This window comes from Rhipicephalus microplus, chromosome 3 (genome assembly GCF_043290135.1).
Source record: "Rhipicephalus microplus isolate Deutch F79 chromosome 3, USDA_Rmic, whole genome shotgun sequence".
Classification (NCBI taxonomy): domain Eukaryota; kingdom Metazoa; phylum Arthropoda; class Arachnida; order Ixodida; family Ixodidae; genus Rhipicephalus; species Rhipicephalus microplus.
Genome location: NC_134702.1, coordinates 69,065,331 through 69,079,262, shown reverse-complemented (window position 1 = coordinate 69,079,262; position 13,932 = coordinate 69,065,331). Strand labels below are relative to the sequence as shown.

Here is a 13,932-nt window from a genome sequence, read left to right as displayed (position 1 = left end):
TTTCCATCATTCACCCCATAGATATGCTGTCAATTTTTCATTGCTATAGCAATTATATGGACACTCTCGGCTGGATTTCGTTGCCGGCATAGATGTCATAACCGTATATGTATACGTATCTATATATATGAAAACGCAAAAAAGAAAAAAAAATCTAGAAAAAAGACTCCGACGCGTGGAATCGAGCGTGGAATTTCCGCGTCGTGATTGCGAGGCGTTAACCAGTGAGCTACTGAGAGGTACCTCCTTCAACGTTCAAACGGCGAGCTATTCATATCTACCACTTGCCGCTGTTGACCGGCATCTAGGAGGGGAACTATCGTGTTTTCAGCGTTATCAGCGAGATGTCGCAGTGAGCGCGCGGCAGCTCTCATCTCTCACGCGTACTTTGGCCTGCGTAGAGAATAAGGGGGTGCACGCTCGATCGCGCGCCCTTATCTTGCAGTGGAGAGAATCGCACGTCTTTGCTAGCCTTTCCTAGCCTTTGGGTTTCGTCCGAACGATTCTGTTGTAGTTACCGGGTGAACAAAGGCCACTGCAATCGTTGCGCAGTCTCAGTTTGCGAAAAGATCGCGCTTTTCAGACAGCGAAGTAACAACTGAGACGCTTATTCGCGTTCACCTGTACCTGTGAGTACGTTTCGTTCGTCATTTGTGCGTGAGAAAGGCGGGGCACGTTTCTATATGCTTGCCATTCTGCGCGTGACCTTCCTATTAGTTGCTATCGCGTTCATTGCTTCGCCACTGCGGTAAAGTTGTGACTTTTTCTTAATGCAACGGTACATGCGTGCTTCCCTTGCGGAAAAGTCGCAAAACTCATCTTGATCTGGGAGGCTTTCGTTCTGGTGGTACCGGTTGCCGGTTGTCCCGGTCCCTATAAAACTTCACCAAAGCGACAGGGGACAGCACAGGAAATACATACGGCGGATTTTGCTAAACGCGACTTCACGCTCAGCATAGCCAACCGAACGTTACTTCGTGACGTCACAGTTCTGGACTCTGTAATTGTAGTAGGCTTGATTCTGTAGCTCCTCGTAACTGAATGCGTCGAAAGATACCAAGCGGAAACAACTTGCGGAAACACTAATTTTATACGCATATATAGGTCCTTTTTTTTTTCTCGTCGTGTTGGTTTAAGCTACTGACCTTCGTGAAGCAAGAGTAATCGCTCATATAGCGAAAAGTTCGAGTGCCTTGCAGGTTACACTGCAATAGGTCTGTGGTTGTCTGCAATCAATCAATCAATACTAGGGAGCGTTACATTGAAGCCAGGATTAGTACCGCGTTACGTGCGTGGCGTTAAGTTTGCTACTTGAAATTATTACGTAGTGAACACGTTGCAGGCAGCGTCCCAGCATCGACGCATAGCAGCAATGAAGACCCAACTTTGGAGCACATAATATTTCACTGTAGACTGTGGTCGGACAACAGGTGCAGTGACGTCACGGCCGTCGTCGTGTTCACTGCATGCGCAGGAAGGCTGCGCAGGCCTCGTGCAACAGCAGAACGTCTTCGCGGACTAGCTCGACCTGCTGCGTAAGCAGAAGGAAAGAAGGGAGACAGAAAACAGCGCTCTTTCCTGTCTCCCTTCTTCTTTTCTGCTTGCGCACCAAGTTGAATTCTTGTGTAACAGTTGCACCTCGTGTGTAATAGATCCTCGTCGTACTGTCTTCTCCTTACTTCCGTCGCTCTCTGTCCCACGGCCTCGCTCTCTCCTCCCTCTCTCTCTATCTCTCTACCTTTTAATCCTATCCTTTTATTCCCATCTCTACTCCCATCCCTCGTGAGCTACTGTTGAGGTGTCCTCCCCCTGAGAGACAGTTACGGGGCTCACTTTTCTCTTCGTTTCTTTTAAAATCACTTCCCCCCTGTATAAAGGCAAGCTATGATTAAACACTTCAAAAGTTTTATAACAGTATCGAACTATTCGAACACGTTATCGCTGCTTTCGGGGGCTTTATACTTCGAAGGTCATGCAGCGGATGGACTGACTACGAGACAAGACGTCAGTGCGGTATGGTTGTTTGTTCTCGGTCTGCCTATCTGCGGCGGCACGCGAGTGCGGGCCGCCGCCGCCAAAAGGGGAAGGAAAGAGAGGAGGAGGAGGAAATCGTACGAGGGGGCATGTTTTAATCATATTATCTAATGCATAGTTTAAGAGATAACACAACTAGTGAGCTTGACGGCCCGTAGTTCGTGTTACGTTGAGGTGCTCAGGCGCGAGAGTATAAACACAGCTTGATCCGTGCGAGTTCCGACGCTCACCACAATACCTTTGTTTTTGTAGTCAGCGCTTGTCGTTACCTGCTACGTCGGTTCGCTGGATTCCGTGCCGACAGGTTGTGCTCTCGCGATCTCCGGTGTCAGCGTAGCTCTGGCTGACTGGGCTGGCCCTACGTCATCTCCTGACGCCGATCTCTGACGACAGCGTAGCTCTGACCTACGCCATCTTCTGACGCCGACAAGAGCTCTCGCAAGTGGTGCCCCGTCCTCGGACTCATGTGACCGTGCTTCCATCTTTCCTATCTCTCCTATCCCTCATATGTCTTCGCTCGCTGTACCAGCTCATCTCTCTATATATATGTACCTTTAATCCTATCCTTTTACTCCCTCCTCACCCCCATCCCTTGTGAGCTACTGTTGAGGTGTCGCGCCCTGATGCAGACAGTTACGGGGCTCACTTTTCTCTTCTTTCCCCTCTTATAAACATAAACACTTTTCCCCCTACTACGTCCTCGTGTCAAGTCCGCGCTGTTCTCGTGCATGTCAAGCCCGCACTGCTCTTTCGTCATGTGCCAATAGGCTCGCGAGTCGCTACCATGGGCTGTTTCTCATGAGAGTGGAAGATTGGGCTAGTTGGTGCGTAGTCATACTTGCAAGATGTTTCAGCGCAGGCTGAACGCGACTACCTGGCTGGGCTTTGAGGCAATAGAGGACCCGTCACACGTGTTTTGTTACTGATGTATAGATTAGGCTTGCATTTTACCTTCATGCTCTGTTATCATCCTTTTTAGCAGTATATATTCTTGCCACTCTGTGAAATAAAGTTAGTTGGAAGTCAGCACTCTTTCTGTCTACCCTGTCCCTTTTCCTTTGTTCGCGCGCTGAAACATCTTGCAAATATGACTGTTTCTCATGCGTTGTGTACATTTCTCATCGCGCCCGGTCGAGCCTTCTTTCTTCGTAATTTCGGAAAACCACAACGTCACATGCGGACATTTCGGGCAACCCGGGTTGGTGCATTGCCGGCATTTGAGAAACCGCAGTGACCTGCAGCCGAAATCGGTCACCGATCCAGAAATAGGGGCCGGTAAAAAGTTCGCTGCCGCGTAATATCGAAAACGAAGCGCACGCCCCCGCAGAGGGGTCAACGGCCCAAATATTGTCTTGACCGCGGTTCCATTCTGCATTCCCGATTTTCCCTCTATTTAGAGAATTCCCTTTCGGTCATCGATCTGAATTATCGTCCCGGCATTTAGCTGCGTTCTTCAGTGCTCTTCATTGAAAAACACTGTTTGACCGTTATTTTATTTTTCCTCCGTCATTCGAGTACATGACAATATCTAGCTAATGGACCTTTTCTGATTCTTCTTTGTCGTTCTCGTTTTTTTTTTTTTCATTCACCGTGCTTGGCGTCGGCTTTTGGCAGGCTCATCTTTTTTTTTTGTCTCGGAACTCCGCTGCACAATCTATAATAATTCATGTTCAATATACCCGCTGTACAAAGGTCGTGCAAAACTGTAGTGGAGGAGAGGAACTGCAGCTGAGGCTTCCCGCAGTGAGGTTACGCAATGCGCCGAAAGTATTCGCTCGAATGGTCCATCGGCAAGGCACGCCATTTATAGAATAGAGTACAGATTATTCGCAATCGCTCAACCATGCTATCGCCGAATGTTCTTCGGAATATTGTTGTTGTTCGGGCGAGTTCGCGGGACGACCGAACATAAATCTGAACAGAGAATCTGGGAGAAGGAGGGTGTGAAGGGGAGACCCGAAATCAATTGTCGCGCATTGACAAAACTTCGTTGGAGTTCATTTTATCCCTTGATAAGGACACCCAAGGAAGTACTTTATTACTGGAGAGTTCTGGAATCAGAAAAATGAAGGTTGGCGGTACCGAAGAAATTTGACTGCACATGCGCAGTGCCCGTATACTACGATAGAATACGACATTACGTACATTACGTAGATTACGTATATTACGACAGTCATTCGGAAAGTTGAAGACATAAACAGAAAAGCAAGTTAGCCGTAGCAACATATATTGCATAACTACTGTTTCGTTAGCAGAGTACCTGTGGCTCTGTATGTGTTAGACGACGCATAAAGGGTGCATGTGCGACGTTCGTTCGTAAGCTGAACCATCTTTTTCTGTATTTCACGCAAACACATAGCAGTGCTTGCAGTGTGTGCTATTCACTCGATACCACCGAACCATTTCTTGAGTCGCCTCACCTTTGCTTCCTTCTATTAATATTGTTCACGGAGGGCCTCAACAAACGCGAATTGGTGCCGTTGTATTGAGCACTCAGTACCGAAGAACAATTGGGGTAAATATATATCTACGCATTCGAATATGAGGAGAAAAGGGTGGCTTTGGCCTTCGAATCGTCTTAGAGAAATGCATAAGGATGCGTGGGACTTTTCCATGCGCAGGTACCGAGTGGCAGTGACGGCTCGACTGGACGTTCCCTTCTTCGAGCCCAAGCTGCCGGTGCCGGCCGAGTTCGAGGCTGGACCCGAATTCCGCGAGTTCCTGCTCCAGAAGCTCATAAACGCCGAGAACGCGTCGTACCGGGCCGAGCAGTTTGCGCGGCTAGAGGTGAGCGCCGTGCACTTCAATTAACGGCGGACCCGCTTACGCAAGCCGTTGGTGTAATCGGTGAACAGGAAGGAAACTGTCACCATCATAATGAGCTCGCACGCGCAATGTTCGTCCTATTATTCAACTTCCGCTTCGCTCCAAGGACACGTGTTTCGATTTGTCCGGCGTGGGATGGCATGACTCTTATCCCCGTGAGAACGAGTACAAAGAGAGAGAGAGAGAAAGATAAATATTTTGGAAAGGAAAGTTCTTGACGAGACAGGATTGGAACTCGCTTACCCACGGTCCGAAGGCGAGTATCGTAACCATCCGGCTGTCAAGGTATGCTAGCAGAGCCTAACATAACCTTGTAGAGTAAAGCCATGGGTTAGGGAAGAAGATTCAGCTTGAGGAGAACATATTTGGGGTGAGGAGGAGGACCAATGAGTTCAGAGAAAGGAGAAAAGAGACAAAGAACGATAAAGAGAGAAATATGTAGAAAAAAAGTGAAGAGTTAAACAGGTAGAAGGTGAGAGAACGACGACAGAACGACAAAAAAAAAAAGGACATGAAGAGAAACAGAGAAAGCGAAAACTAGAAGGAATCGGAACATAGAAAAGACTAGAAAAGCTTAAGAAAAAAACATGCAAACAGATACAAAAAGTTCAAAAAGGGAGCAGCCATAGCCACATATAGTAAGGAAGGGGTGGCAAAGAAAGAATTTAGAGGGTAAAAGCCTTGCGAAGCCAGGACGAGCTAGGTGCTCACCAGCTTTGCTGTGACCTTGCTTTGCGCGACTTAGTGCGAGCTGTTTTCATTTTTTCCCCTTACTATTCTCTAAGCCGTGAAATAACTGTTTTGTGCCAACATATTATGTAGTGGCATTAGTTAGTCAAAAGAGCTGCGTGTTACTGTATACATAATTTCGAGCGTATTCCTGTGTGTGTGTAACAGTTCAATGCAAATTCGGTACAATCAGGTGTAGAACCTACTCAAAAGAAAAAAATGGCAGTCATCACCGAGTCGCCTTTAGCAAATGCGCAAGGGACCAAGGGGCTTTCTAAGGGGTCAGCCACGAGACCATGTGTGTCAATTCCTCGATTCGAAAGCTCATTTGGGACCCTTGCAGGCAAACTTAGTTACGCACCATTTTTATGCACTTTTAAACGCTGTGAAGATGTACTCTAAAGACGTGCACATGGAGACTATTTCGCTGACCCGCCTTTTCCGCTCCAGGCGCGGACCCGGTCGTCGCTGCTGCAGACCCTCCACGACCAGCTGCTCTGCAAGACGCAGGAATTTTCCGGCAGCGCCAGCTTCTTGACCGGTGACGAGCTCGACGATGGCGCGGCCACCAACGGTGGCCCCGTGGCCGTGGCCAGCGGCGCGAGCTTTCTGGATGGCTTTTTCCGCAAGGCGCTCAGCGTCAAGATACGCAGTCAATCCGTTGAGTCCAACCTGGCCAAGCGATCGTCATCCAGCGCCAGCAGCAGCAGTCTCACCAACACCGTCATCGGGGAGAACACGCCGCTTGCCACTGGGGTCGGTCAAGCTTTTGGCATTTTCAGAGCTGTTTCGTGCGCTTTTAAAGGGGCCCTACACCTTTTATAGAGCGTGGTCAGATCACGTTGCTTATCGAAATTCGAGGCTCCTGAGATCATGTGAGCCAAGGAATATAGCGCAGCGCGTTACCTGGACTTTGCAAATTGATTCTCAGTCAGCTGGAAACCGCTCGTTCTTTTCTTGACAAATGGTGCCATAATCCAAAATGAAAGCGTCGTAAACACAGTCCCCGATCACTGGCTGACTTGAGTATCGTGATTTGCATAGTTACCGCGGCGTCCTCGGGATGTCGCGACGTGCCGGTGTTGCACTCAGTAAGCGCAGTGTAGAACTACACCTGCGCGCTCACGGTCTCGCTGAAAGTAAGCCCCGTGTTCAAAAAAAGAAAAATCGCAGCTTTGCCGCAAACGCTAAGCAATGAAGGTGATAGCACCAAATTGGAAGGTCTCGCGCAGAATGGCAAGCAGATTGAAACGTACCCCGCGTTTCTCATGCACTAATTGCGCACGAAACGTGCTCACAGGTACAGATGAATGCGAATAAGCGTCTGAATTGTTTCTTCGCTGTGTCTGAAAGGCGCGCCCTTTTCGCAAACGGATACTGTGGAACGATTGCAGTGGCCCTTGTGCGCCTGGTAACTACAACAGAATCGTTCCGGGAAAGACCAAGGCTATCCAAGGCGTACGATTGTCCCCACAGCGAGATAAGCAAGCGCACGCGTGAGCGTCCACCCTGCCCCCTCTCCCCGGGGCAAAGTACGCGTGGGAGACGAGAGCGTGCGCCGCCGCGTCGTGACGATATGGCGACGCACGCTAATTGTGTCATGTTGCTCGTAATGCTGAAGACATGGTAGTTCTCCCCGAGATGCCCATCAACAGCGGTAAGTGGTAGTAAAAAAAATAGCTTGCGGGTTTGAACGTTGAAGGAGGTACTCCTTCGTGGCACAGTGGTGAACACCTCGCACTCACAATTCAGCGGTCTGACGTTCGATTCCTCGTGGCGAAGTCTTTTTCTGCATTATTTTTCTTTGTTGTGTTTTTATATATGTAGATATGTATTCATATACGGTGAGTGACGGCGACGTCGGCGGCAAAATTCAGCCGAGAGTGCCCATATATTTGCTATTGCAGTAAAACAAAGATAAAGTTAAGCACTCTGACAAACGAATGTAGTGTCTGGCATCTTTGTCATTTTTCTTTCAAAGCGACGGATATTACAAAATATTGGGGGAAGATTAATAAAGTGAAATCCTCTCTTTTAGTTTCTGCCAATAAAAAAGAAATAAATATGAAGATACAGGACTTGTTTCGTGTTTTTTTTTTCTTTTTTAACCTAAGTGTATGACCACTCTTTGTAATGTTGCAGGGTAAAGTGTTGGAAATGACTTCTATGGATCTGGTTACTAAGCCAGAAAAGTTTGCGAGGCACGCAATTTTCGGCTAATCTACATTCTCAAGAACAGTGGGCATGTTTAGAGTTTTCTTGCAACGCACGATGCGCAATACAGAGTGTCATAGCTCGTTGTTGGAGTTTTTAAAATTACATTATTTGCTACTTTATCTTGTCAGCCCAATGGGAATAATCTCGCTTGGTATCTTTAAAGTGTTTCGTCGTAGTGGGAGCCAGTAATAATAATAATAATAATAATAATAATAATAATAATAATAATAATAATAATAATAATAATAATAATAATAATAATGATGATAATAATAATAATAATAATAATAATAATAATAATAATAATAATAATAATAATAATACCGTCATCTCATGCAAACGTGTAAATACATGAATGAAAGCTTTGTAGCTTTTAAGTGCGCTTCGCTGCACGCATTGTCATGTTGCAGTGAAGGCACCTTTGCAGAGGGTACCACATTGCTGAACAGCCTTTTGTTTTTGTCTCGTTGTTTCTTCCTATTGCGAGTGCGCGAGTTTATAGAGAAAACAAAGGTGAGAGTAAACGCTGAAAAGTAACTCTATTGACTGAAAGGATGTTTTGCAGGTGTCTTTTTTTTCTGCCGCGAGAGAAACCTGACCACTGTCACTCAGAGCTACACATTGCTGTCTTTTAAAATCAACGATATGATATGACCCAAAGGAGGGATAGTTCGCAAAGTGTCAAGTTTGGTGCAGCGCGTCGCTGTGAAGGCACAGGAAACATGTAGCTGATCCTCCTATCTAAGAATCGGTCTAACACGAGAGTGAAATGTGTCTTCATATAAGTAGTTGAGCTTGTATTGTGCATTGTTTCATCAACAGCAACAAATTGCAAAGTCACGTGAAAAACGGCAAGCATCTTGAAACTTGTAGCGCGTACCTCAAGCGGAAAGCACGCACGAAATCAGCAGAAATATACACAGGACAAGCGCGAACAATTTTCACAATTCTTACTTCGTCGCGTGCCAGGAGCGCGCTCCTTTCGTAAACGCGGCAACGCGACGTGCGAAGTGAACTTCGTCCTCTCCCGATTTACGAGTCTGATAAGCGCGCGCACAGGAGAGACTATGCTCCGAGGAGGCGGTGCCCCGTAGCGCGCCCAACGCGAGGCCGTCGCGCCATCTCGCTACTGATAAGAAAAACACGCTGAAGTTTCAGAGCTCTGAGGACTGCCAAACGGTGCGTTGTGTATATAGATAGCTTGCCGTCAGCGTCCTCGGCAACGTACGCTTCGTGGCATAGTGGTTAGCGCCACACGCTGCAAATGAATAGGGCTGTGGTCAGACGCCGCGCGGCAATATCTTTCCTTGTCGTTCTTTTTAAAGATGATAGTCTTTCTTGGTGTACTTCGACGCAAAATTTTGGTCTGTCGGTCTGTAATTTCGTCTGTCCGCCGTAACGCTGCTCCAAACGGCTAGCACCATCCGCAGCACCCAAAATATTGCTTAAGTTTAAGCGCTCATACTTGCGTGATTATCAACTGAAAAGCAATTATTGCGCATATACGAAGCGCCATAACAACACGTAAATATTCTGTATGTGTGTTTTTATAATGAAGAAGGCATACATAAGTAATTCTAAAGACCGTAGCGTTTATCACCCTGCGCTGACAATGCAACGCGGTGCTCAAAAGGCAAGTGTTTCCAGCGCGTTGCTAAGACGACTCGGTGGTGGCACCTGCCCATCGCTTTGCATTCTACACCTTATCGCCTCCGAGACAGGCGCGCACGCCTTCCTTCGTTTTCAAAGATAACTGCCAGATATCGATCGTGTCTAACGTGCCGCGATCGCTCGTTCGCCTTCGCTGCACGGATTGAGACACTCTAACGCAGCGCCTATAGAATGCAATTCACCGATTTTCTCGCGCAGAACATCAAATAAATATTTTGTTCACTCTCTCCAGACGCAAGATCTTTCGACGACATTTGCAGTGAAACGTGCAGATAGGGGGCCATTTTTTTTCTGTCAATATGTTCGTATATATTTCACAACGTCATATCAATGACGGAAATACGTCAGCGGATCCGTGGTTGGACCCTGGCGTTAGACACTTTCAAGTTATAATAGCGTTGAATCGCAATTGAAATTTTCATTTGAGAAAGTGTGGTGACGCAGTCAAGTAAAACATACTAAAACAGCGCAGATGTTATCATGCAGTTAATAAGTTTACGCTCACATGCTGAGATCGTTATCTGTTAAAGACAGACGCATATCCCCGCAGCAGGTGGGCAGATAGGCGATATTCAACGTTGCATGTTAATTTTTATCACATCTGCACAGCTTGGTTAAATTTTACTTTTCTTGCCTTCTCGTAAATTTTTGTAATATTTTATGATTGAACAGCAGCACTTGGTTATTCTGCCTTCTTCTTTCGTGTGTTTCGTTCAGTTGTGCTGCTGAAGACAATGTTTAAGCATATTAGGTTACCTTAATATAAGTCTGCTTGCAGTGTTACTGAATGAGTCGGTCTTTTTTCGTTTTCTTTTTTCATCAGACGCCTAAAGCCCAGAGTTCCAAGAGCGTCAACCAAGGATCGCCATCCCAAAGCAGCGCGCGGCGGTGAGTCTGCGACACGTACATTCTTCTTTCGCCTCATTATTTTGAGAAACATGCCAAAAATATTCTATGATTGAGTTGCTATGTAGTCAAAAGCCCATATTTTATGCTTAAATATTATTTTTTTTCATTAATGACTGTCACGCACACAAGAGTTCCGCGTCACGTACTACCTATGCGTTAGGGAAGACGACACTTTCCGCGTTGTCACAGCTTCCTATAGTGAAGGCTAAAGCTTACTGCGTTTTGGTACAACAGCTATCTTTGAAGCTGTGAATACAGCGTGCTCACAAAATAGGGCCTCACTCAGCTATGTATTTCTCACTATAAACGAGACATTTTTTATTTTGACTTAACAGTGGCTAATGCTTTCTAAAATTAACGTGTAGAATTCATACATAAAGCCATTTTTCTGTTTGATGTTGGTAAAATTGCTCACATTATTCCTTTTAGTCTTAGAGATACGAGCATGTGTTATGGCGTCCTGACGAACTTATAAAAAAATGCAACTGACTTGCTTAAACCACTAACAATTTTGACTAACCCGCTGTAGCAGCAACCGCAGCACTGAATACTACTGCATTACCTGGAGCAACTTAGAAGCAAAGCCACCGTTGCTTTAAGAATCGAGTCCATTTATTAAAATACTATCACTAGTTGCTGGCAGACATTATGCTGGCAGTCTGGCGGGAACGTCAAGGCAACGTGAAATGTTGATCAGGGATGTGCCTTGTGTCTTTTCGGTTGCTACTTGTCTGCCTATGCCCCCCAAAATTTGTGGAAGGCAACTGTGAGTGGCCGTGTTCAATGTGAACCATGTAGCCATTAGCCTCCGATTTTCTGGCGGATATTGAAGCGGATATGAAATAATCAAGTAGTCCCATCTGCGTAATCATCTCTTCTGCAGAAAAGGCGACCAGAACGGCATGCGACATGACACAGGGTGGTGCCCTGTGGGTCACTGTATACCCGTGTACAAAGGTTATCCGGAATAAGTCGTAACTGACTGCCGTGTTGTAGATAAATTGTCACGACCAAACCCTATTTAGTTCACTTAACCGCCGGTGGCGTTGTGGAAGCTACATGTAGAGTCCACGTGAACAGAATAGAGCATGTCACCGAGTGTAGTCTGCTTGGTGTGCCACCGTCTCCTAGCCGTCCTGGTTATATCCGGGATTTCCGAAACAAACTCGGCAGGCTGGACTTCCCCACGGTCACCTCGCTGTTGGGCATGAGCCGGCGTCGTCCCAACAGTAGTCCCACCACTCCTGTGTCCAGTCCTGAGACGCCTCCCTCGTTGGCCAAATCCCAGCTGGGCTCTCAGCAGCCGGGCTCTCAGCACCATCAGCCAGGCTGCACCGAGTCCGACACCTCTAGTCTGAACAGCGTCGAGTCCGACCTGGGGCTCAGCGGCAGCACGATGGTGCCGCCGCCGGAGATCCCGTCCCGCAACTCCCGCTCCCTGCTCATACAGGCCACGGCGGCGTCAGCGGCCAGCGGAGGTGGATCGCACGCGGATGGTGCTTATCCTAGCGCTTCTGCACGGTGGTTGGTTGTCTCCCGATGCACGTACACGCGTGCGCTCTTTAAAGCAACGACTGCTCCTTCTTGCATGTCGCTTCCTGCTTTATATCCGTCGCAACTGCAGTGACCGTGCATGCTAAGCTGGAATTTGGCATGGTGTTTAAATACTGAACGATGACATCATAAATAATTAATTGTTTATTGTTATTTCATTTACTCTGCTTACGATCGTCGCCTGGGCTTGCAGTCGCCTAGGCTTGGGCCTAAGAAGCATCGGAAGAAAGCTGAATCATATCTTTTTAACGTGATGGGAAAAAATTCCCCACTTGGCCACGTGTAAGACTGGCTATTGCAAACTCACGGATATTGGAAAATAGCCACGACAACCAAAATAAAAACATGAAAAATATTAAAACTACAGCGCCCGTAGTCAACGACGTGACAGAACTCTTGCAAAGCATGTTCATAACAACAAAAACAGGGAAGAGAGCAAGATTATTAGGAAACAATAACAACATAAGTATGTGCAGATAATGTGAACATATAGCAAATGCGCATTACCTGCCACTTATAAGCAGTTTATAGATTGTCATTTATACGAAAAAATCCCGCGGAGGAGAACGCGCAGTATACAAGCACTTTCTGATGGTGGTGTGCTGTACCTTCTGTGACAGTGGAGCCTTCTTTTAAGGAAGCTCACATGTCGAAAGAACGATTCCCGGTCACGGCAGCTGCATTTAGACAATCATCTGCGGAAATTCCTGCGTTTCTGTGCTTCAGCGCTTATCATTGAACCAGAGGATTGTTGAGAGCAACGCGCGTCCCTCCGTTGCGACGGCCGTCGCAGCGCAAACGTAGCTTTCCGAACGTCATCCGTCATTCGTAGAATTGTGAGAGAGTTCGGCTACCGCGAGCTAATTAAACAAGAAAGGGGCCTAATAAGAATCATATAAAAAGCTACGCGATCCGTCCTCAACGTACCTCTATGCACTTGCAGCGTCGGTAGAGAGATAGAAAAGCAAAGGAAAGGCAGGGAGGTTAACCAGGTTAAACCAGGTTTGCTACCCTACACGGGAGAAGGGGTAAAGTAGATGGAGAGAATAGAAAAGGAAAGAGTTTAAGTAATACACTAGCACGCATAGCAGCGTGCACCGCGCATGTGCAGGTAACGCATGCCGCACTTAATACCTTGGCACTGCCCCGACGGAGCACGTCTGCTCTAATGGCAGCGAATGGCTCAAGTTATGCGGCTTCGTTCCGTTATCGTATCTTGGTAGCGGGGTTCATGGTGGCAGGATTAGCCTGACATACACCGCCGGCAACGGAACAGTTATCATTAATCACTAGAATGCATCTATGCATTGCACAATAGACCAACTAATGGTGGCAACTGTCGCGGTTGAAACGAACGCGCAAGTTCTATCAGCACACGTTGGAGCTTGTCTTTTATGCACGTTTACGACGCGAAAGCTGGGTTTGCATTGCCCACACCATAGAACAAGGGAAGTGCCATTGTACACGTTTTGCGAAAAAAGCTACGCCGCCATTGGCTTGGTGAAAATCACCGCAGTGAAGCCATCTTTACATATATGAAAAGGGTGTATTGTCCATACTAGTCTGTGTTGACCGATGCTAATCAGCATAGAGGAATTCGGTAGTAGTAGAAGGCCCTTTCTGATTACCTCAAGCCTTTCGGGATAAATGACGTATAACATCGACGCCCTAGAATGTGGAAACAGACTTTTCCTAGCTGTAAGCTTAAACGGACACTGAAGGCAACTATAAAGTCGACGTTGATTGTTGGAATAGCGGTCCAGATATCTCGTAGTGTTACTTTTGTGCCAAGAAAGAGCTTATTTTCAAATAAAATCACGTTTTAGTGGCCCGCATTGAGTTAGTGCACTCCAAATTACCCGCCTCAAGAAGCGGTCTGACTCACGTCACTGTTGCCGTGCACAACGTTGCCCGGCTTTAATGGCAGTCGCCGACACTAGTAAACAGAACTAAAGCAGTGAGAGCAACAGCAACAACAACGGCCATTGATGA

At 46.9% G+C, this 13,932-nt stretch overlaps 1 protein-coding gene across 6 annotated transcripts in view; it reads left to right on the top strand.

Annotated features, from left to right (window-relative positions):
• Window positions 1–13,932, top strand: part of LOC119173925 (rap1 GTPase-activating protein 1-like) — an 84,349-nt gene that overhangs the window by 58,886 nt on the left and 11,531 nt on the right. For 2 of the 6 annotated variants that reach the window (XM_075889737.1, XM_075889738.1), the window contains exons 13-16: window positions 4,656–4,821; window positions 6,040–6,345; window positions 10,301–10,365; window positions 11,518–11,882. In XM_075889737.1, coding sequence (XP_075745852.1) covers window positions 4,656–4,821; window positions 6,040–6,345; window positions 10,301–10,365; window positions 11,518–11,882 — 902 coding nt within the window. Of the gene's footprint in view, window positions 1–4,655; window positions 4,822–6,039; window positions 6,346–10,300; window positions 10,366–11,517; window positions 11,911–13,932 lie in introns of all 6 variants that reach the window. The other 4 variants (XM_037424711.2, XM_075889741.1, XM_075889739.1 and 1 more) reach the window with 4 other exon arrangements.